Here is a 24,815-nt window from a genome sequence, read left to right as displayed (position 1 = left end):
TTACAAACTTTACCGAAATTTTCTAACGACATAGAATTAGTTGGAAAAATACTTCTTGGCAACACAGAAGAGATGAGAGGAAGGACTTCTGGTCCAACATTCCAAGGTACAAAACCAACTCTGAAAATAAAGATAAATTGCAGATTACCTGAAAATGTGTACTAACTAACTATAAACAAAAAAAAGCATTCATATTCTGTTAAACTAAAGGGAAAAAGAGATGAAAAAAAAACTATAGATGTTTTTCTCTTTCAAATAATTTAATATTTTGTCAAGGTTTTGTTTTAGTGTTTGCTATTCTAAAAAAAAAATCTTCAATGTATAACCCGACCCAATGCTATTCTAAAAAAACTACTATGTATAACCCAACATAAAATAAAAAAGATTTTTAAGTGCAGAGTTGTGGGATGTTTGTATAACCAGCTCCCAGCCAAGAAACAGAACAGAAAGCTTTCTTGTATTCCTATGTACTACCCTTCTTTTCAAGATAAGCAGTTAACTTTTTCTTTTTTGTATTAAGTGAGCTTTCAACTCAGGGCTCAGTTAGGCAGCTTGCTTGGTTATGGCTGGTGATCGATCATGTCTCCAAGCCGGTATTTTTGTTGATTACCTGTCGATACTTCTTGAGTAGGTAAGGTAGGATAACAGGCATGAGCCACCAGCACATGACTAAATATCAAACTAATTTTTATCGCTATAGTACATTTTGAACCCTTGATGTGAGGATGGCTCCTCAAAGTTCTGAGGGTCTTGATGGACAGGAACCCCCAAATTTCCTGTATTCAAACTCAATCCATTTCTCAAGGTCCATTACATTATTTATGTATGGTCAATTTAGGTCCCCCAATAAAGACTACTTCATTAAATATCAAGTAAGATTCTTTTTTTTTTTTTTTGGTCCAGTCATGGGGCCTGAACCAGAGTTCAGGTGCTGTCCATCAGCTCTTCAGCTCAAGGCTAGTGCTCTGCCGCTTGAGCCACAGCACCACTTCCGGCTTTTTTCTTTTTGCTTACGTGGTGCTGAGGAATCGAACCCAGGGCCTCATGCATGCAAGGCAAGTGCTCTACCACTGAGCCACCTTCCCAGCCCTCAAGTAAGATTCTTAAATAGGAGAAAAGTAGAAAAACAATGTGCAAATGTACCTGAAACTGTGTTAGTAGCTTCAGGACTTAACTAAGAAGGAAAGGACTATACTGCAAAAAGTTGTGAATGCCAAAACAGAGCAGGGACATGATGAAAGAGCTACTTGGTAGAGTATGTTTCAGAGTAGAAATAAACACTGCTTCAGCAGACAACATATAGGTAAAACTACACTGGGGAAAAATGAAAAGACAGCAAGTCTGAATACTGTTACTGTGAATCTATAATGTAAACAATATGCTTATTAAATATTCTTTACTTGCCAAAGGATCTTTCAAAACTGTATAATCTTCATTAGGCATTTCAACACTGAAGCTTACACAAAAATTCCTTGTAATGATATGAAATAAAGTACCCTTGTACTTAAGTACAATGATATCCTGCTTTTATATTAACATGCAAACATTTCTTTTACCTTACAATTCCAGGTAATGTACCAGGAAACCACGACAATTCCAGTTCTTGTCTCTTCTGAGTAATCAATGCACTGATTTCACTGACTTCTATAAATTCTGTACTGAAAGATAAATTTATAACTTCATCAGAATTTCAAAAATTAAAAATTTACAATAACAACAAGGATATATCAAGAAAAGGAGCACATTTTACAACCAGCAGCATGAATTATATTTATTTTTAAAAACCTTTCTTCTTATGTAAACTTAAAATAATCCTATCTCTAAAACAATATAGAATGTTCAACAGAAATCAAAATGTTTAATTGAATCCTGAAACTAATGCTTGAGTTGGTATCCTTTATTTTCCTCTTATCCAAGTACTGTAGCTTCAACTCAGTGCCTTATATCCTTGCTCAGTTTGCTTGCTCACTGCTGGCTCTCTACTTTGAGACACATCTCCAGCTCCTACTGTTTTTCTGAGAAATTGTGTCACTATGTACACAGCTCGGTTGGCCTAGAACTTGCTATCTTCCTGCCTTCGTCTTTGAAATGCTGAAAACTAGATGTGCTTTACCACATTTGGTTTAAGTGACATAATTTTTAATAGTCAATTATGACTAGGAACTGTAATAGTAAGAGAAATCTAAAGTGACAGTTTCCCATTTTAAACTAAGTATAAGGTAGTAGAGAAAAATAAAGGTGGATATGGTTACTACAACCAAAAATGGACATATTTCAGCTTTTGAAAAAACTAATGATATAACTATTTCTTTGGAACTTTGCCAAACTTTAAAATTAAATTACACAATCTATTCTATCTTTATGGGCTCAACTATGTGATTTCTAATATCTTAATCTTCAAATTCAACACAAATAGCTACCCATTATATTCATGCAATTTACTAGTGATTCAGAGTCACTAAAGATTAAGATAGGGTGCTTAAATTTGTTCCAAAAATTATTCTTAATGAAGCAGTACCCCTACAATTTAACAAATAGCCCAGTTCCCTCATCATATAAGAAGACTGTGTTGAACACTAAGTGTGCATGTTCAAACTAGGGTTTGAACTCACGAGTCTCATGCTCATTACTTCAGCTATACTACTAGTACTTTGGGCTTTTATTATTTTTCAGACAGTCTCCTTTAGCCACAATCAGCCAGGATTATGATCCACCTACTTATACTTCCTTCAGAGCCTCTATCTTCCCAATTTCCATGTCTTGACAAGCTAAAATTATAACTCAGCCACCAACTGAACAACTTTTGATAATAAAACAAAATCTACTAGTACAGGTAGGAACTAAATAATGGAGACACTCAGAAAACCAGCTCTCTAGGGGCTGGGAAATGTGGTTTAGTGATAGTACTTGCCTAGCACGCATGAAACCCTGGGTTCAATTCCTTAGCACCACATAAATAGAAAAAGCCAGAAGTGGCACTGTGGCTCAAGAGGTAGAGTACTAGCCTTGAGCAAAAGAAACTAAGGGACAGTGCCCAGCCCCTGAGTTCAAGCCATAGGACGTGCAAAAACAAAAAACAGGCTTTCTCTTTGAGAGAGCTAGTAGTCTGTTTTCCAAAAGTTTTCATAATTTTTACTGAGACCATATTATAAATTTCTACCAAACGTAAATTATAATTAAAATATCAAGTATAAGCAGCATAAATGAAAAGTAGAAAATACTAACCAGTAAGCTCTACAGGTGAAAGAATCTCCAGTGTGACTACTAAAAGAACACATACTGGAGAAAAAATTTCTGAAGCAATGACTTGTACACTGATTTGATCTTCGAGGCTAGAAATGTAAAAGGCAGTTAGTGAAACAGAAAACAAATATATCTAATATTTACAACATAGTTACAACAAAATACTTTTATATATCTCAAGCAATCACCACAGTGTTATTATCTAATAAACAGATACTTTCAACAAACCGTATCTATCTTTATTGCTGCATTTTTCTGTCCTCCTGTTTTACTGTTTGAAGATTTTCCTGTACAAAAACAAAAAAGATTTGGTTACTCTGTCTTAATTTTTACTTAAAAAGACTGAAAACCTGTGATACTTGAAAGAGAAAGCAAAAATGACTTTTCTGCCGGGCGTAGGTAGCTCACGCCTGTAATCTTAGCTACTCAGGAGGCTAAGATCTGAGGGTCATGGTTCAAAGCCAGCCAAGGCAGGAAAGTCCGTGAGACTCTTATCTCCAATAGACCACCAGAAAACCAGAAGTGGTGCTGTGGCTCAAGTGGTAGAGCACTCACCTTGAGCTGAAGAGCTGAGGGACAGCACCCAGGCCCAGAGTTCAAGCCCTATAACTGACCCCAAAAAAAACAAAAACAAAATACTTTTCTACTTCATATCATTTTTTCCCCAAAAAAGCTATTTTTACCTCATTAAGCTACAGAAACAAAGAAAATTTTAAAAGACACAAAACAGAGGAAACTCTTCTGCTCAGGGCATGATTATTAAATAACATTAACATTTTCACCTACCTCATACAGCCTATAGCAAATTATGACATATACAATCATCAGTAAAATATATTTCATATTTCTTTTCCACCTATACCTCTCATCCCAAGTAGAACCTAATTGAGGTAAACATGAGGCCATTAGCCCTTGTTCACCATAAACCAGCCAATGATAGATACCACCTTCAAGTAAATACTCCTTCAATGGAGAATAAACTAGTAGTACTGGTGGAAAAATGTGTGTTTATTTTTTTATTGGTGCCAGCCCTGAGCACTATTCCTGAGCTTTTGTGCTCAAGGCTAGCATTCTCTACCATGGCTCCATTTCTGGCTGGTTGGTGATTAATTGAAAGTAAGAGTCTCACAGACTTTCCTGTCCAGGTTGGCTTTATAAATCAGAATCCTAGCATCTCAGCTTCCTAACTAGCTAGGATTGAAGGTATGAGACACTGGTGCTGGCTGGAAACACTTCTATTACAGCAATATTGTTGGCTCAATTGCTTATGACTTGTTTTCTTTAAATATAAAAAATTTAAATATAAAATATTTATAAGAGATTTCCATGTATACTATCATATTAAGAAAGATGAAGGAAACAAGGCACCAGTGTCTCACATTTCTAATCCTACTCAGAAAGCTAGGACCTGAGGATTGAGGTTCAAAGCCAGCCTGGGCAGGAATGTCCGTGAGACTCTTATCTCCAATTAACCATCAAAAAGCTGTAAGTGAAGCTGTGGTTTCAAGTGATAAGAGTGCTAGCCTTGAGCAAAAAATCTCAGTGTCAGTGCCCAAGGCCCCATATTCAAGCTCTTAAAAAGGCCTCAAGAAGGAAAGGAGGTTGAACAAGTTTGCATTACCATCAACAGAGTATTATTTTCCCTTTTGGCTGCATCCTCACTAGCATGTTATCACTTGTTTTCTTGATAATGGCTATTTTAACTGGGGTGAGGTAAAATCTCAATGCAGTTTTCATTTGCACTTCCTTTATGGCAGCCAGAGAATGTTGAGATGTTGAGCATTTTTTCATGTGTCTATTGGCCATTTTTATTTCTTCTAAGAAGACTCTCTTAGCACATTAGCCATTTATTAATTGGGTTGTTTGGTTTTTTGGAGGCTTATTTTTCTGTATATTTTGGATATTTAGCACTAATAAGTAGCTGGTCAAAATCTTCTCTCATTCTGTAGGCTGTCTTTTTAGCTCGTGGGCTATGTCCTTTGCTATGTAGACACTTTTTAGTTGGAGAAGACATCCCATTTATCAAGTCTGTCTTTGATTTGCTGTGCTTCTAGATCTTTAGTCAGAAAGTTTCTACTTGTGCCGGGCGCTGGTGGCTCATGCCTGTAATCCTAGCTACTCAGGAGGCTGAGATCTGAGGATCACGGTTCAAAGCCAACCCGGGCAGGAGAGACCGTGAGACTCCTATCTCCAATAAACCACCAGAAAACCGGAAGTGGTACTGTAGCTCAAGTGGTAGAGCGCTCACCTTGAGCTAAAGAGCTGAGGGACAGCGCCCAGGCCCAGAGTTCAAGCCCCATGACTGACCAAAAAAAAAAAAGAAAGTTTCTACTTGTGCCCAGGAATCCTAATGTTTCCTCTCATCTTTCCTGTAAAAGTTTTATAGTTTCAGGTCTTACATTGAATTATTTGATCCATTTTGAGTTGATGCGGGTGCAAAGTGAAATATTAGGAGCTAATTTCCGTTTTCTATATATGGAAATCTAGCTTTGCCAGCATCATTTATCTTTCTCCAGGCTATGTTTTTTACTCCCTTACCGAATATTAAATAGCTGTAGGTCTGTGGATTTATTTCTGGGTCTTCTATTCTATTCCTTTGGTCTTCAGGCCTGTTTTTGTGCCAGTAACAAGCTGTTTTCATTACTATGGTTCTGTAATAGAGTTTGAAGTTTGGTATTGTTATTCCTGCAAAATTATTCTGCCTGCTAAGGGTTGCATTTGCTATCTGGGGTCTTTTGTTGGTAGGAATATAAACTTGTTCAATCATTCTGGAAAGCAGTGTGGAAGGTCAAAAAATTAAAACCCTATGATCTACCATTTCCAACCCTGGGCATTATTAACCTGAAAGATTACAAACCAGTATACTGTAAAGCCACTAGGCACAACCATGCTTATTGCAGCCAAGGTATGGAATCAGTCCATATGTCCCACATTGGATGAATGGATCAAGAAAACGTGGTGTATATGTATATGTGTATCTATGTATGTATGTGTATCTATGTATGTATGTGTGTATATATATATATATACACACATACATACATATATAAAATGGAATTTTATTCATCCATTAGAAAGACACTGTGCTATTTATAAAAGAAATAGAAAGACCTGGAAAAAATTATGTTTAGTGAAGTAAGTCAGGCCCAGAGAGACAGAGGATACATGTTTTCCCTTATATGTGGAAGCTAGATTTAGCTTATCAACTTATAAGTAAATATGTTGGGTGGTATATAAGTAACATAAGTAAATATGTTATATAAGTATATATAAGTAACTTATAAGTAAATATGTTGGGTGTATACAAATTTATTAACAAATAAAGTAGATTCAAGGGAGAACTCAAAACAGTGCAATCTCTTAGAAAGGCAAAAGCAAAGTTCAGCAAAATAAAATACCAGGAATCAGATGGAAGAGAAAAGAATAGATGAATAAAGAGAAAAAGAGGGGAAGAATGCAGTCAAGAATCCAATGGATATCCTACAAAATTAAGAAGACTGAGGGGTGGGTGGGGGGAAGATGGGATGGGAAGGGGAATCAAAGGAGGAGGCTACAGTGCTTGATAAGAAATGTACTCATTATCTTGCTCATGTAATTGTAACCCCTCTGTAGAGTATTTTCACAATTAAAAAAAGAAAAAAAAAGAAGACTGAGGGAAGGGTGGGTAGAGGAGGAATGGGTGAGATTGTTGAAATGGGTGACATTAATCAAGATATATTGCTTGTATTTATAGGATGCTTTGTTAAATGGCAACTCCTTTGTAAAACTACTTTACAAAAAGAAATCAAAATTAAAAAAACAAAGTTTAAAAAGGAAACAGGAAAGGGAAAGGAGATAAATTCTAAAAATATAGTTTCTATCAATATCTTTATAGATTAAGCCTGTTATTAGTGATCTTAATTTGTGAATATCCTATATGGTCCACAATAAACTGCTACTGGTACTATTACCTCCTCAAAACTCTGGAAAAAGTCTAACATGAAAACGAAAACTATCCTTCAGACTTCAACCATGCTTGCTTCCCAAAGGGTCTATTGATTTTCCCCAAAATAAATCACATTGATTCCTTAGAAAGCCTATTCTCCTGCTGTGTGCAATGGCACATGCCAGTTATCTCTGTACTTAAGAGGAAAAGCAAGATGATTACTGAGTTCCAAGCCACCCTAAGATACATGGAAAGACTTTATCTAAAAAAACAAACAAAAAACCTAAAAAAAAATGAAGAGGATTTAAGAAAAAGTGAGATTTCCTTCTACAATAAAATCATGGCATTTTTAGTCTTCATCCTTTTACTCCAGCTGGTAGTAAGAGTACTTCTTAATAATAAATAGAATTCTAATTTCCATTTAAGCTATGATATAGTGGCTGATTGTGCAGAGCTATTATCCATTCCTCACATTACAATTGCAACAAAAGTAATTATACATTGGGGGTAGAGAAGGTGGCTGAGTTTCAAGAACTTACCATTGTATTTTTTAATGTATACTGAAATGATGATACAGTAGACTTTCATGTATGTGGACACATGGTTCCAAGGAGATCACCAGTGAGGAAAACCTGTGCATCTTCAGGATGCAGACAGTTCAAGGCTATTCTAATGCTTTACTCATTTTTTTCTCTAACTGCTACCCAACTTCCACTAAAGACATGCTTTCTTTTCAATAAATCTCAACTTTTTGCTTTATCACCTAAGCACATGTATCCATTTTGGCTTTGGAGGACTGCCATAACTTTTACTTTTGATCCCAACTTCTAAATTTATTTTATTTTTTATTTTTCTGGGTCTGGTTGTGGGGCCTGAACTCTGGGCCTGGGTGCTGTCCCTCAGCTCTTCAGCTCAAGGCTAGTGCTCTACCACTTGAGCCACAGCACCACTTCTGGCTTTTTTCTTTTTGCTTATGTGGTGCTGAGGAATCGAACCCAGGGCCTCATGCATGCAAGACAAGCGCTCTACCACTGAGCCACCTTCCCAGCCCCCAACTTCTAAATTTTTAGTGGTGCATTTGGGCATGGTTTGCTTTTGAAAAGGTTTATTTTTCACAAAATTAAGGGCAGGGAACCTGCAGATCACATGATTCAAACATAACTGGCTATACACGTAACTGACAGCTTCTCTATGTCCAGTGAACTGTAATGTAAATACAAGCATTTAAAATTTTTGTTTTTTTAACTTTCTTTTTATTGACCTGGTCAAAACTTCATATAGTTTATCTGTAAATAAGACAAATCTACTGTACAATGATTTTTTAAAATTCCTTAGCAAACCCAAGAGTAATAATGCTTAGTAGGTACACAAGTATATTTTTAGGAACAATCATTTTTGTTCAGCTAAAGACAAACTGCTGTGCTGTGGTTACACAGTGATTTTTGTGACCTAAACAAGCTCAGTTGTTTTGGTTCATTCAATACTTAATAACTATATACTGTTTACATACCATTCTTTTATTTGAAAGCCTTTCCTAGAAAGCTATTATTAGACCAAATGCTCTATAAAAAGAACTGTTTTCTAGTCAACTACCAGTACTATGTACAGAGCAGCACCAGTGACAACTTAAAAATACTGAATATCAGTGAACTTCCTAGATTTGTTTCCTAGAAAGAGCTCACAACTCTACCAATTTAAATAGTAATAGTTTTTTTAATTTAAATTTTCTAAAAGTAATGCATATACATTGGTTAAGCTGAACAGCACCTTTTAGGTTTATAAAAAACAACACAGACCTACTCTTGGCTTCTACATACCAAAAATATTCATCAGAAACAGGGACCTGCAATCCTAGCTATTCACACCTACAATCCTAGCTACTCAGGAGGCTGAGATCTGAGGATCACATTAGAGGCCAGCATGAGCAGGAAAGTTTGAGATACTTATCTCCAATTAATCACCAAAAAACTGGAAATGGAACTATGTAATGGCTCAAGTGGTAGAGGGCCAGCCTTGAGCAAAAATGCTAATGGAGAGCACTCAGGCCAAATTCAGTATCAGCACCAAATAACGAAACAAAAACAAAAACAAATTTCTTCTAACATGTATCTCTATTCATTAACACCTTTACGTTCTCCAGTTTCAAATATGTGTTTTTTAATATGACAGAAAAAGTATTTTAATACCACTACTCTACCTATTCCCTTTGCTACCCATACTCTATATTAACCTACTTCAACACTGGAAATAGCAACATCATTAAGTATATAAACATTAATCACAACTGAACAATAAACTGGCTTACAATTATTTCTCCTATGTAACCTTTATTTCTCCTAAACATTAATAATTGTCTTATTTTCTCTTTCCTTTTTTATATATTATCCACAATTCATTTGGCTTTCTTTACAAGATAAGTATAAATCTCCTTAGATACACATCAACTTATCCATCAAGTTAGTTCCCTACTTTCTAGACATCTCCTAGCTACTGTACAACAGTCAACCTGGACAGGACTCGGCCATTATTCTCTGGTCTTTTTAATTGGTTGGAACTTATTCTCCAAATTTCACATAGCTCCTATATTTTATCCAGTAGAACTGAGAAAGAGTACATAGAATCTAGGATTAGGATCCAGTTACCCTTAGACTTCTAGAATTTTATTAAGTACTTGATGTATAGTTATTTTCCCATTAGTAGGCATATTATTTCTTTTTATAGCCTACCATGCCAGAAAATATTCCTTAGGTTTTGTGTTTTTTTTTACAGTGCTGAGGTTGAACTCAAGGGCTCATTTGAACCAGTCTCCCTTCCCTTTTCCTTTAGTTTGTTTTTAGATAAGAATCATGCTTTTTTTTTTTTTTAACCTTAAGTAACCATCTAGCCTCTACCTTTCAAAGAACTGGGATTAGAGGCAAGATCCATCACTCATAGCTTGTTTTCTCAAATAGGGTCTTGATAATTTTTTGTCTTTGTTAGCCTAGAAACAATGTTTCTATATAGGCTTTCTCCTTAGTTGATATTATAGAACTATACCAACATACCAACCTTTATGTCCCATTTGAAAATAACTTCCTACCTTTTATTTCCCCCTCCCATTGGAGTATTAATGTCCAGTATATAACCTCTTAAAATAAATATTCTACAGTCTCTATGACTTCAGAAATCTAAGATTTCTCTAAGCTTCTCTTCTACCCACGCTGATTTTTTTTTTCTTTTTAAACTGATCCTGGTGCTTGAACATAGGGCCTGGGCATTGCCCCTGAGCCACTCAGTGCTCAAGGCTAGTGCTCTACCACTTGAGTCACAGCATTACTTCTGGCTTTTTCTGAATAGTTTATTGAAGTTAAGAGTTTTGCTGACTTTCTTGTCCAAGGCTCCTTGCCCAAACCTCCATCCTCAGATCTCAGCTTCCTGAGTAGCAGCTAGGCGTCTGGCCCCTGCTGAATTTTTTTAATTCCACAATAACACTTTTCATCTCTAAAGCTTTTGTATGTATGTGCCAGTCCTTGAGCTTCAACTCAATGTGTTTTAACTACTAGAATCACAGCTTTCAGCTTTTTTTTTTTTTTTGTCGGTCGTGGGGCCTGAACTCTGGGCCTAGGAACTGTCCCTCAGCTCTTCAGCTCAAGCCTCAGCTCTATTTCCTGCTTTTTCTGCTTATGTGGTGCTGAGGAATCGAACCCAGGGCCTCATGAATGCAAGGCAAGCGCTCTACCACTGAGCCATCTTCCCAGCCCCAGCTTTCAGCTTTTTTACTGGTTAACTGGAGATAAAAGTCTCTTGGATTTTTCTACATGGGCTGGCTTCAAACCACAATCTTCACATCTCTATCTAGTATGTAACTAAGATTATGGGCATGAGCTACTGGTACCCAGCTGAAACCTTCCGTAGAAGAATTCTTTTTTCCCTTTCATTACTGATAAGTACCTTGCCTCTACGGCCATTCATCTACTTTAAAAGCTGTTCCCTATTTCCTATAATTGGGCCTATCCCATTGTGTTCCTCAAAAAGCTAAGTATGTTAGAGGTGCTCCGTTTTCAAATAAAGCTTCAAATTAAAAGTATAGCTGGAGGATAAGCCACAACTGCCTCTGAAAATTGTTTATTAGTCACAGATTTCCCTTAGTTACTTCTTAAAGAGTTACTGGCTCACAGGTATTTTACTATCTTCATTAAGGGATTCCACACTAATTAGTGGAGTAAGACCACAATGTAGGTTATTAAATACCGATTAATCAGGAAACACTTTACACACACACACACACACACACTCTCTCTCTCTCTCTCTCTCTAAGCTGAACAAAAAGAAAAAAGAATGGCAGGTACAGCATACAGGATGCCACAAAAGTAAAATTTACAGAATGTAACGTGCACAGCTCTGAAGAGTTCTTTGCTTGACAATTTTCCAATTCAAACTATTTTAATGAGACCTCTGGCATGACTACTACACTGAAACTCAAAAAAAGAACATATAAGCAAAAGATCACTTACTATACATCATCTTCAAGTCATAAAATCTTGAAGTTAATAAATCTTCTCTTATGGCCTTTTTTCTGTAAATATCAATAAAGATTTGAAAGATTTAAAAGAAACTGTATTTTTTACATATTTTCAATTCACTATTCATCATAATGAAATTTATTTACTCTTCTAAAGACCAGCAAATGGTTTAAATATTATTCAGAACTTATGAAATATTATAATGCTAAGAAAAATTTTAAATATATGAATTATACCATCTCAGTCTTGAAACAATAATGCTTTGCTTAATCATAACCAAGCCATATAGAAGTCTTATTTTTTTAAAGCTATTCTAAAGTCTTATTTTTTAAAAAAGCTATTCTAAAGTTCTAGGAGTCCAAATACAGTGCCTCACATTTGTAATTCCAGCTGTAATAAAGAGAAGATTTAGCCGGGCGCTGGTGGCTCACGCCTATAATCCTAGCTACTCAGGAGGCTGAGATCTGAGGATCCCAGTTCAAAGCCAGCCTGGGCAGGAGAGACCGTGAGACTCCTATCTCCAATAAACCACCAGAAAACCGGAAGTGGCGCTGTAGCTCAAGTGGTAGAGCGCTCGCCTTGAGCTGAAGAGCTGAGGGACAGCGCCCAGGCCCAGAGTTCAAGCCCCACGGCAGACCAAAAAAAAAAAAGAGAAGATTAGGAGTACTGTAGTTCAAAACCAGCCCCATATAGCAAAAGGTCAGTAGGACCAGTAAGCTGGAAATGGTGGTACATATCTGTTATCCTGGCTGCATTGAAAGCCATCACAGACTAAGGCCAGTCTCTCAGGAGACCCTAAATGAAACATAACTAAAAGCAAAAAAGGGGCTGGAACATGGATAAGGTGGTAGATCGGGGTTAAAAAGCATGATGAAATGTAATTTGCAACTTAGCCAACATTTTCCTTTCCAATAACCTTTAGGTTTAAAAATATCACTGTAATTTCTTACAACTGGTAAAGTATCAAAGAGAAAGGTTTCAGGATTTTTTTTAGAGCTTTAGTAGGAGTAAATTTAAATAGTTTTGATCTATATGCTGGTTAAAGCAGATGAATGTAGAAAAGTAAATGAAAACAATGCTAAAAATAGTACAAAAGACTATATGGTAAATATATAATTGATAGAGATCTCACACTATGGGATATGACTTTGTAGGTACAAATTTATTATTATTATTTCCTATTCCACCTCCTAATAAGATATGTCTGAAAGGGATTACAGAAAAACACATGAAAAACCTCAAATAAGATACGGACTTAAAAAAAAAAAAAGATAATGGGCTTTAGAGATCATTTCAGTGATGACCACTACATTCTCAGGACGAATCAAAAGAATAAATCTCAGGGACTATTGTCAATTGCTTTAGTTATACTAAATAAGTACTCTGTCTTAAAAAAAAATTAGTATTCTAATGAAATATACTAATGAATTATAGAATTAATAGTGAGGCAATATACTGGGTCAAAAGTACAATTTTGGAAGATTCTAAATACATTTTCCATCAAAATAGGCTTAAGTTTTAAATGTAGTAGGTTATATTTATTAATTTTCAATATACTACTCCCATATTTAACTTAGTTCACTAATATCATTAGCAGGCATTTAACCTGTTTAACTCAAGGAATAGTATTATGTTTCTAGACAATTATGTTAAAATAGCAATTAAAGAAAGCCAAGTATGTTTAAATGTTTCAAACATAAACATTTATTATAGTAGGTAACAAGTACCTACACAAGGAACCAAATTGTGAAAATTGGTAGTTTCACTGAATTCAGGGCCTTCAAGCTTGTTATGTAGTAGTTCTATCAAGGTACTCTAGGTGCTTGAACTAATCCTTGATCCCTTTGGGCTGGGGCATTTTTGAGATAGCATATTGCTTTTTACCCTGGACTGAAATCCTCCTATACTTACACTTCCTACTATAGCTGGGATGACATGCATGTGTTAAATACACAGCTTTTTACTATTGAGATATGGGTCTTGCAAATTTTATTTTCCCAAGCTGATTCTTCAATTGTGTGCTACATATGTGAGAAATACAAAAATAAGAAATTTTTTAATAGAAATCTTACACTTCTAAAATGTTTCTTACTTTTATAAAAGCTCTGCTCTAGAACAGAGTAGAGGAAAAAAGAAAACCCTAATCGTTACCAAAGACAGAATTCAAATTACATTGATTTTAGCCAACCTTCCTTTAAAATATTAATATTCTTTTCAAAAGAATGAATGTATTGAAAATGTCCACTTTAAGGGGGAAACTTTCCTTTTTGTTCTAGTTCTGGCTCTGCTTATCTGGATTCCACTTTAAAAGTTACTCACTCACTCACCTTATATAGCTTTCAGAACTTGAGAGCTGTTTCTTAAAAGAGCTTTCAGTTTTCTTTTCTTTTGTCTCTCTTACCTGTCTTTTTATTTGAACCTATGAAAAAAGAAAAATCATTTATTTAGGGTCATAAGTCAAAACCACAAATGATAGCATTTTAATTCTCTCTTGAAGTAACAAAAAGAAACAAAGCTATCTTAATAAATAGCAGTCTAGCCTGGCATTATGATGGCACACCTAAAATCCCAACAGTCCCAAAAGCCTTCTGAAGACCAAGAAACCAGGAAAAAATTCTAGGACATAACGTAGGAAGGAGGATCATAGTTCAAAGCCACTCGAGCTACACAGCAAAAAGAAGTGGTTCACATACATGTGCATATTCATTCAAGTATGATAAACCATAAGCTAAATAAATATGATAAGCTTTGGAGAAATAAAATAGTGAGAAAAATGGCTTACACATAAAACAAAAGAAGAGTTAAGCGCATTGCTCAGTGGTGAGAGTATCCTTAGCATATAAGAGGCCAGGTTCAACTCTACCAAAAACAAACTTTTCACAGCAGAAAGGACATAAGTACTAAGTTACCACCCACAGAAAGGAAGATCTTCACCAGCTATATATCCTGTAAGGGCCTAATACCTAGAATATACAAGAAGCTTAAGAAACTAAACACCCAAAGAATAAATAACACAATAAATAAATGGACAAAAGAACTAAACAAAGACTTCTTAGAAGTAAAAATGGCCCCAAACACCAAGAAATACTGAACATCTCTCACCATAAAGGAAATACAAATCAACACTGAGATTGCACCTTGTCTGCATCAAGACACCTAGTAAGAATAGCCATCATCAAGAACTAATGTTGCAAGGATATGGGGGGAAAATGAATCCTATTATGCTGTTGGTAGAAATGTAAACTAGTGTAAACACTTTGGAAGGCAGTTCAGAGATTCCTCAAAAACTAAACACAGAACACATTATGATCCACTCATTCCATTCAGATTATTACAAGTCAGGATACAATAAAGACACTAGCACATTCACTTTCAGCGCTGCACTATTCACCATAGCCAAGTTACGGAAATAGCCAAGGTGCCCTACAATAGATAAACAGATCAAGAAAATGTGGCATATACAATGGTATGTGCTATATAAATATGGAATATATTCCACATAAACAATGGAATTTTAGAAAGAAGCAGTAAATATGGCAAGAAAATGGGTAAACCTAGAAAAAATTATATTAACTAAGTCAGGATCAGAGAAGACAGTGTATGTTTTTTCTCATATGTAAAAGTTAGATCTAAATTATAAATAAAAATGAAAACATATACAGGGTCATTGCATCTATACAAGCTAATTGACTAAAGTATGGTATAAGAGGGGAGGATTCCAGTGGTCTAACTCTGAATAGTGAACAGTTTAACAAATAAATACCAGGAAGGGAAACATATTTTGTCAAGGAGGGAAAAGGTATCAAGGGGAGGAGAACAGATGAATGGATCAAGAAATACAGTGCTGGGAAGGTGGCTCAGTGGCAGAGCGCTTGCCTTGCATGCCTGAGGCCAGGGTTCGATTACTCAGCACCACATAAGCAAAAAAAAGAAAAAAGCAGGAAATGGCGCTGTGGCTCAAGTGGTAGAGAGCTAGCCTTGAGCTGAAGAGCTGAGGGACAGCGCCCAGGCCCAGAGTTCAGGCCCCACGACTGGACCCCCCCCCAAAAAAAAAGAAATACAGTTCTGGGGCGGGGGAGGCTGGGAAGGGATGGGAAAAGTAAACAAAGGAGGAGGCTACAATGCTTGATAAGAAATGTACTCACTATCTTGCCCATGTAATTGTAACCCCTCTGTACAGTATTTTCACAATAAAAAATAAAAAAAGAAATACAGTTCTATATTTAGTGTGTGTGCATGAGAGAGAGTGAAAATTGAACTGTGTAACTTAAAGGTATAGGTAGGGTTGGGATAAATGTAGGAGAATAACAGAAGGGGTAACACTACAAGATGCACTGTACTCATAAACTGACAAGTTGAACTGTACAACTTTATACAATTAAAGATAATATACAATTAAAGATAATTTAAAAGTCTAAAGACATTAAGAGATTGTGCAAACCTCATAACTTAAAAAAATCTTTAAACTTACAAAAACTGTATTAACACTGTACCAAATTTTTAACAGGCACATGCTAGTAAATAAATGTAAATTTTAATTCTATGCAACAAAACAAAATGTCTTTGAAGCTAGTTCATGCTAATCAATCTGCAGCAACACAGTTTTATAAAATAACCTGAAAAATACAGAAAGTATGTCTTCCAGGAAAGTCACTTTGATTTTTTCTGTATTACCCTTAACATCTTTTTAATAATACACTTAGTATCTTTTCTCATGTATATAATTACAAGAGATATAATTACAAGCAAATGCTTTCTAACATTTTCTTTGAATTGCAATCTCACTTGCAGCATGACAACTCATAAAAAAATATGCCAATAAGCTGGGCACCAGTGACTCATGCCTGTAATCCTAGTTACTCCGGAGGCTGAGATCTGAGGATCGTGGTTCAAAGCCAGCCGGGCAGGAAAATCAGTGAGACTCTTATCTCCAATAAGCCACTAGACAACCGGGAGTGGCGCTGTGGCTCAAGCGGTAGAGCATTCGCCTTGAGCTGAAGAGTGCAGGGACAGCGCCCAGGCCCAGAGTTCAAGCCCCATGCCAACCAAAAAAAAAAAAAAAAATGCTTATAATTTTAGTATGAATACCTAAAACTGAGAGCAACTACGAATGTGGCATGTTGCTCCCATACCCTTTCTTCTATTTCCCTTTAATGGCATCACATATTGAATATGCTTATTTTGGGCTGCTTATCATTTATTCTCATACATTTGGTGTTAGGTAATTCTCATTTATTTTACTTAAGTATTATTGTCCTTTTCTAGTTTCCTTTTTCTCATTAACTCAGGAATATGTTCCTATTTTTCCTTTTTTCAATAAATCAAACATCAACATCAACTCAGATTACAATCATGGCTCATAATAAGTAACATTAATGAAGTAACAAGCATTTAAGAATAAAGATAACATATTAAGCCGGGCGATGGTGGCTCATGCCTGTAATCCTAGCTACTCAGGAGGCTGAAATCTGAGGATCGCGGTTCAAAGCCAGCCCGGGCAGGAGAGACCGTGAGACTCCTATCTCCAATAAACCACCAGAAAACCGGAAGTGGCGCGGTAGCTCAAGTGGTAGAGCACTCGCCTTGAGCTGAAGAGCTGAGGGACAGCGCTCAGGCCCAGAGTTCAAGCCCCACGACCGACAAAAAAAAAAAGATAACATATTAAATTTTACTGGCTAATCTCTAAATTGTTTTTCATGAAAAAACAATACCTTCTTAAGTTTTTGTAGGGGCTGATCTTCTATTCTAAATGTTTAAAATAAGCACCTTTCTCCAGTGGAAAAAATATACTCAGAGCTATTCAACTAAGAAATGTTTGCAAAACATTCAATATCGGGCTAGGAAGGTGGCTCAGTGGTAGAGTGCTTGCCTTGCATGCATGAGGCCCTGGGTTCGATGCCTCAGCACCACATAAGCAGAAAAAGCCAGAAGTGGTGCTGTGGCTCAAGTGGTAGAGCGCTAGCCTTGGCTGAGGGAAAGCGCCCAGGCCGAGTTCAGACCCCATGTGGGCCAAAAAAAAAATTTCAGTATTGAAGTATTTTTAAAATGTAAGTACTTTGTACTTAAATGGGAAGCTTTCTTAGTGTTTCAGAGATCTAATACATTTTGTGGAATATCATAAAATGATCACAGTAGATAATACCTTTAGAAGGTCAGAATTTCAGTACCCCTGTTTAAAGGCCCAAGCTTGTTATGTTGAAAAAGAATGGCAAACAAAATTGACCAATTTTCAAATATACACTAATTGGACATATATCAAAGCAAAAATTGCCCAATTAACTTAAACAGATCATAATGCAAAATAAAACTCAAAACTTACCTTAACACAACCTTCCAAAGGACTGAATTTAAATACTGCCTGAAAAGGTTTTCGATCAATAGGACATGAAGCCAGCATCTGAAAAACAATAAATAAATTATAATTCTACTAATGTTTCTTTAGAATAAGTAACACTAAATTGTACTAAGTCCAGTCATAAATTTCCACAACAGAAAAGTATTTTTGTGTGTGTGCTGGTATTGGTGATTGAATTCAGGGCCTAGGTGCTGTCCCTTAGCTTTTTCACTCAAGGCTGGCACTCTACTTGAACCACACCATACCTCCACTTGTAGCTTTACAGACTTCAAAGACTTTTCTGCTCCAGCTGGTTTTATGCTGTGAACCTAAGATCTCAGTCTCTTCAGTAGCTAATATTACAGGTGTTAGGCATCAGTGCCCCACCAAAGAAGCATTTTTTTTAATCTTCTTTGAAAAATAAAGTAGCTTTAGTCATACTACCGAACAATAAATGCCTTAAACTTCTTTCATCCATTCAAATGTTACTGACAACTACCTATGTTAGCTAACGAATGCAATGATGAATAGCTAAGATTTCTGTTACTAAGACTCTATTAAGACTTGCTGTTCCACTCAAAACCACTGGTATAATGAAAGCTGGGCTAAAGTCCACAGCTCTGTCATGTACAACTGGCTGTGACTCTAAACCTAGAATGAATGGCTAATGAAATCTGCCAAACTAATAAAAAATTACTTGGGAAACTCACATATTTTTTCATAAATTTGTAACAAACCATTTTCCTCAATATTAAATAGGTACTTTTACCAGCAGCAAAAAATATTTGAATGATAACAGCAAGTACTCCTCTATTCCTCTCCTCAGTAAACTTGATGGCCTCTACAGAAACAAGGTTTTGTTGGATTTTCTTAAATTAATATTACATGAGTCAGGTATTTTTCAGGGTTCTTAAAAATTGTTTATTGCAGGACTGGGGAATCTCCAAGTTCTACTATTTGAACTTACACCTTCAAGCCTTCTGTTTTTGAGATAGGTTGGACCAACTTTTGTTTGTCTGGGTTGGCCTCAAACTCAAACTCTTCCTGCCTTCACCTCTCCAGTATCTGAGATTACAGGTACTCCAACAAGCCCAGTTACTCATTCCAAAGGGCATTTTTAAATATATTCTATTGCAGATATCCAGTGTGTGAGTGCATTTCACTATAATTCATGTACTGAACTGAATTTTTCCTCTTAATTACATATATTAGACTGGTGCTTCTCAATAGTTATTTCAGAGCTGTCCCATTCTTACCATCATGGTATTTCATCTTATAAATGTAATATTTTCTTACTTCAAAAGCTTTTCAAAGGTTCTTTTCTTTAAAATGTCTATTCATACATTTGCTTAACTATTAATATGCTCATCTTTTTCAAATTATAGAGGTTCTCTACTTAATAAGGAAATTGGTCTTTCAATCATGTCTACATAATTATAAGTCAACTTGATTTTTATGTAAATATATTTCTTGTGCTTTCACAAACTTCATGTGTAACTTTTTACCTGATAATACTATTAAATATTTAAGGATGGGTTTATATTATCTAAACAGTTTAAAATCTAATGTTTTCTGGTAGGATAAGAGACTGCAATTATGAAGTAAACAGTAACAGGTGATACTACTAATACCTATGGTTACAAAAGTAAAAACAGGATTCTAACCATTTAAAATCAACAGTTGGGAAGATTAAAGATAGTTAGGAAATCTAAACAAGTCACTTTCTATGATACCTCAGTAGAATAAAATGCTGGGATATTTGTCTTTCTGGCTTTCAGCACGACTAGAAATACGCTCATACAAGCAGAGATAGAACACTGTATGACCTTATTATAATAAATCACATCAGACTGACATAGAAGCTTACTTCCAAATAGAAGGGATTTAGGGTGCCATTATTTCCCTTACAGAATACTTGACCTATGAATAGCAACAATGCAATCTACATATTTTTAATAATTATCACTAGGAATTCTAGTTCAAGGAACTACTGACTACTTCTCAGTGGTAAGAAATGTCTTAGGTTAGAGGTTGTATTATTAGTACATTTGTTATTACTACACTATAACTTTTACTCATTTATAATTTATAGGCAAATAACTAAAATTAATTTTTACTTTTTCAAAGTTTAAAAACACTTTTATGTTTTAAAGTCTATTTATTTCTTATAATTTTGGGATGAGTAGAAGCTTTAAACTCAGGACCTTGTACTTATTAAGCAGGCACTCCACCATTTGCTTACAGCTTCAGCCCTTTTTGCTTTCATTTTTGTTGGTTTTGTTTCTTTTGTGGCAGTACCAAGCTTAAACTAAGGACCTCTCGCTCAGCTTCACTCATAGTTGGTGTTTTATTATTTGAACCACAATTCTAGTTCATCTTTTTTGCTGGTTATTTGGAGACAGAATCCTGAGTGTTTTTCTGCTCAGGCTGGTTTTGGACTGTGATCCTCAGATTGCAGCCTCCTGAGTAGCTAGGATTACAGGCATAAACCACAGGAGCCCAGCTAGTTATTTCTTAGATAGGGTCTTGTATTTTTGCCCAGGCTGACTTTGGACTGCAATCCCCCTACTTATGTCTCCCAGTAGCCAGTATCACAGGTGTAAACCTCCACATCCATAGTGTTGGTTAAGATGGAGACTGTGCTAGCTTTTTGCCTGGGCAGACCTTGAATTCTGTTCTCAAGTATCATGGATTAAAGGCATGTAATGCCAGGCCCAGTTTAAAGGTAATTAAGATAAATGATCATTTAAAATATAAAACAGTAATGAATGAAAATGTGTTTCCTTCAGTGTTTGTTGAAAACTAAGATACATGTATAGAAAATCTTGACTTATTGTCTTCTTACAAGTTTCAGTTTGTCCAAACTTGGGCAACTTATACATCTTCTCTAAGCTTCAACTATCTTATTTACAAAAATGAGAGTAATAGAACTTATCAACAAGGTTTAAGGTTTTGTGGGTTTTTTTTTTTTTTTTTGCTAGTCCAGGGGCTCAAACTCAGGGCCTGGGCACTGCTGCTGAGCTTCTTTCACTCAAGGCTGATGCTCTACCACTTGAGCCACAGAGCCACTTCTGGCTTTTTCTGTGTATGTGGTTCTGAGGAATCAAACCCAGGGCTTTGTGGATGCTAGGCAAGTGCTCCACCACTGAGCCACACTCCCAGCCAAGGTTTAAGGTTTATGAAATTAACTGATTTAACAATTTTTAGAAAAGTATGTGTAATATACTATTACTACATAAGGTCTCATAAATATTAACCTGCTTAACCCCCCCCCCACACACACACTCTAGATTGCCAGGCACTAGTGGCTCATGCCTATAATCCTAGCTACACAAGAGGCTGTTATCTGATGAAGCCAACCTACTCATGAAAGTCTGAGATTTATCTCCAATTAACCAGTCAAAAAGCTGGAAGAAGTGTGGCTCAAAGTGGTAGAGCACCAGCTTTGAGTGGAAAAAGCTAATAGTTCCTAGGCCCTGACTGAGTTCAAGCCTCAGTACTAACACATTAAAAAACAAAAAAACAAAAAACATCCAAACCTTTGGTTTTATATAATAGACATACATATATAGATATCTGTCTATATGTGTGTATGTACAAATACACACAAGTGAGACAAACAAGTTCTTAATACTTTCTATCAGAATTTGTAAATTTTACAACATACATAGGAATTATTCTACCTAATTCAAATTATGACACAAAATCTCAAAGTCTTTGTATTCAAGAAATTTACTCTATATTCTATATCAAATCTTTCCATGGTTCTGTAATTACATATCATTTTTTTCCTAAATATTTTCAGTTAACATCAACGAAAGGGTATTCTTTTCTTAAAAATATTTAATGTAATATAGTTTTAACCTGAACCATTCCATTTAGATCTGTTTCAAATATTTGGGTCCTAAGGTAGGGCTTTCATTCTTTTGGTTCTTTATGGATAATTTCTTTGTCTCTGTCTAAAGTTTCATCTGAAGAAAAGGTTCCACTGCTATAATAAAAGAAAAAAGGAAAAAAGGCAGTAGCAGTAAGAAACTAGTTCTAAGTATTAGCATAATTTGCATATACTTACATTTCCTAAGAGCAATCTAGTTAATACAAAAAATAAGTTAACTCCCTTTGGCTTAGGATAAGCCAACAGAAAAATTTCCTAAAACTGAATTATCTGCTTTAAGAAGGGCAAGTAATATAAAGGAGTATGATAAAAGGGTAAGGTTGACTGGGATACATTGCATACATGTGTAAAAATGTCATACTGAAACTCCAACTAATGTATGCCAAAAAAACCCAAACACAACAAAACAAAAAACAAAAAAGTTATCTTTCCCAGGAAAGGAAAAATCAGAAAACAAGCCACAAACACTAGATAAAGTTATGCTATGGTTATAAAACAATGCTGTCCATATCTGATCTTAGAAAGAAGTTTACCAAAACATTTCTGAAAGGAAGCAGGAAATTTGGTTATTCTGAGGTAAGTCTCCATAGCAATACTTTTCCTGATAGAAGGATAACTAAAGAATTCAATGAAAAAAAAATCAAAATACATTCTGAAAACCTAGTAATTTTTTTAACTGTATATAAAAACGCACACACCGAAGTTCATTAATAGTTGCTAAGGTATCAAATTACTCTTTGTGTGATAATCACAAACCTTTCATAGAAATTTACAAGAGTTTTAAAAATAAGCTGGGCACTAGTGGCTCATGCCTGTAATCTTGACTACTCAGGAGGCTGAGAGGATCATGGTTTTCAAGGAGAGCCCAGGCAGAATTTGCTAGACTTGTTGGCCAAAATACCAGCAAAAAAAAAAAAACCAGGGCAAGTAGTAAAACACTAGCCTAGCAAACTAGAGGCCCTGAGTTCAAAACTGCAGAACTAACTCTGTAACCCCTGAAAAAAAAAAGGTTTAGGCTGATCTAAACTTTATGCACTCCCAAGAAAACCTCATCTTTACATGCAGCAGATAACTATCCAGAAAATGCCAAAGATACATTTCAATTTTCAAAGTATAGTTTCATTTTCCAAGAAAAATGTGTTTGGCTAGAGTAACTGATTACATTTCTGAGTAGTGAGGGTTTTTGGTCTGCTGATGCTATTGTATTGTTGCTGTTGCTTTCTTATATAACCCAGGTTGGCTTCTAATCATACTGCTGCAATTGTTCCAGCCTCCTAAGTGCTGGAATTATAGGCATGTACCACCACACCCATCAGCAGTAAGGTTTTAAACAAAAACATATGTAAAATATAGAAAAAAAAACTTTAAGTAATACTTATTTTTTTATAAAGGTGATTTTAACAAAAATTATTGCAAACTTTTTTCTTTACATGTAAATAAATCTCAATTATTCATCATTGTGCTTCTTTACATAAAATAATATACCCTCAATTATTCATGTTTAATAACTTGACAATTTAAAAAAAATTTAGTTTCATAATCAAAGTATGTAAAAACACTACTCAATTTATGACAGCTGTAAAATTTAAAAATATACCTTACTTCAACTGTATAATGTGTTTTTTAAAAAAGGCATACATTATACTATGATTTCTCTGTACTAAGGTACTACCAGTAAAAAAAGCAAATCGATAGAAAAAAATGAGCTTCCTAATGATTCCAGTGAAACATACCCTAGTATTCTGAAGCGTTGTAAATTCCCAGCTCAGACAAACCCATATTTAAATGTAAGAACAGGAAACCTTCCTTATTTGAGAATTCAGGATTCTTGATTCCTAATATTTCTTGCTTCCTGCTGCTGCTCTATCCTCAATCACATAGGCTGCCTATAGATAGCCCCTCCTAGAGAGAGAGAAGCAAGTGTTAAAGGTAAATGCTTAGGAACTATATCTCAGTACCTATATTAACAGGTAAATTTCCCTGTTCATGGGAATCTCTACAGCATCTATCTCACCCACTAACAAACAAAACTTTTATATACGAAACTGCATTCCAATCTCAAATGATAATTTAGAAATGCTGACTATTGCAGCTTGAGGCTTATTGACCATGACCTATCCTTTCTCATTTGATGGTTCCAAGACAACTAACATATCCCCAAAGCAAGTGCTCACCTATAATCAGCCTATAACCTATATTAAACTGTAGTTTACAGTTTTCAGACATTCATAAGAATCTCAGTGTTAAAATTAAGAATATATTCCATCCAAGGCCTCAAATGGAACTCTCATGTATTTCAAATTACATTACATAACAATTGGTTAAATTACCACTTTATCTGAATTTCTCCTACATTTAATAGCTGACTTTCTTTCTCTAGAAAGAAACTGAAACAGAAAACTCAGTACATCATTTACATATCCTGACACTTAAAACCAGACTACACAGAATGCATACAAATTTACCCAACTGGTAAACAGAGTATTAAACAGAAAATCTACACACATATTTTTTAGGTATTGAGTATTCACATTGTAAAAATATTCTTTGTTCTACCAAAGAATCACAATAGTAGTGAACGTGAAAAACTTAGTCAAAAGTTCAAGTTCTAAGTTCTTTTTAGAACTAGCAATCTTCCTAATTCACAAGTCTAACAAATGGAATAAAATAATGTAGCTGATAAATTACTTTAAAGATTTTACTTCCTAAAAAATACTTAAATTAGCCGGGCGCCAGTGGCTCACGCCTGTAATCCTAGCTACTCAGGAGGCTGAGATCTGAGGATTGCGGTTCAAAGCCAGCCCGGGCAGGAGAGACCGTGAGACTCCTATTTCGAATAAATCACCAGAAAACCGGAAGTGGCTCTTTAGCTCAAGTGGTAGAGCGCTCGCCTTGAGCTGAAGGGCTGAGGGACAG

At 35.5% G+C, this 24,815-nt stretch overlaps 1 protein-coding gene across 3 annotated transcripts in view; it reads right to left on the bottom strand.

Moving 5' to 3' along the window:
* Scaf11 (SR-related CTD-associated factor 11) overlaps positions 1 to 24,815 on the bottom strand; it is a 76,568-nt gene that overhangs the window by 10,366 nt on the left and 41,387 nt on the right. For all 3 annotated transcript variants that reach the window (XM_013018773.1, XM_013018774.1, XM_013018775.1), the window contains exons 4-10: positions 17,990 to 18,067; positions 13,998 to 14,089; positions 11,662 to 11,723; positions 3,472 to 3,530; positions 3,226 to 3,332; positions 1,557 to 1,658; positions 14 to 120 (exon numbers count right to left, since the gene is read on the bottom strand). In XM_013018773.1, the coding sequence (XP_012874227.1) occupies positions 14 to 120; positions 1,557 to 1,658; positions 3,226 to 3,332; positions 3,472 to 3,530; positions 11,662 to 11,723; positions 13,998 to 14,089; positions 17,990 to 18,067 (607 nt within the window). The remainder of the gene's footprint in view (positions 1 to 13; positions 121 to 1,556; positions 1,659 to 3,225; positions 3,333 to 3,471; positions 3,531 to 11,661; positions 11,724 to 13,997; positions 14,090 to 17,989; positions 18,068 to 24,815) is intronic.

Source organism: Dipodomys ordii, unplaced genomic scaffold, assembly GCF_000151885.1.
Source record: "Dipodomys ordii isolate 6190 unplaced genomic scaffold, Dord_2.0 Scaffold42, whole genome shotgun sequence".
NCBI classification, from domain to species: Eukaryota; Metazoa; Chordata; class Mammalia; order Rodentia; family Heteromyidae; genus Dipodomys; species Dipodomys ordii.
This window is presented reverse-complemented; position numbering and strand designations above follow the sequence as displayed.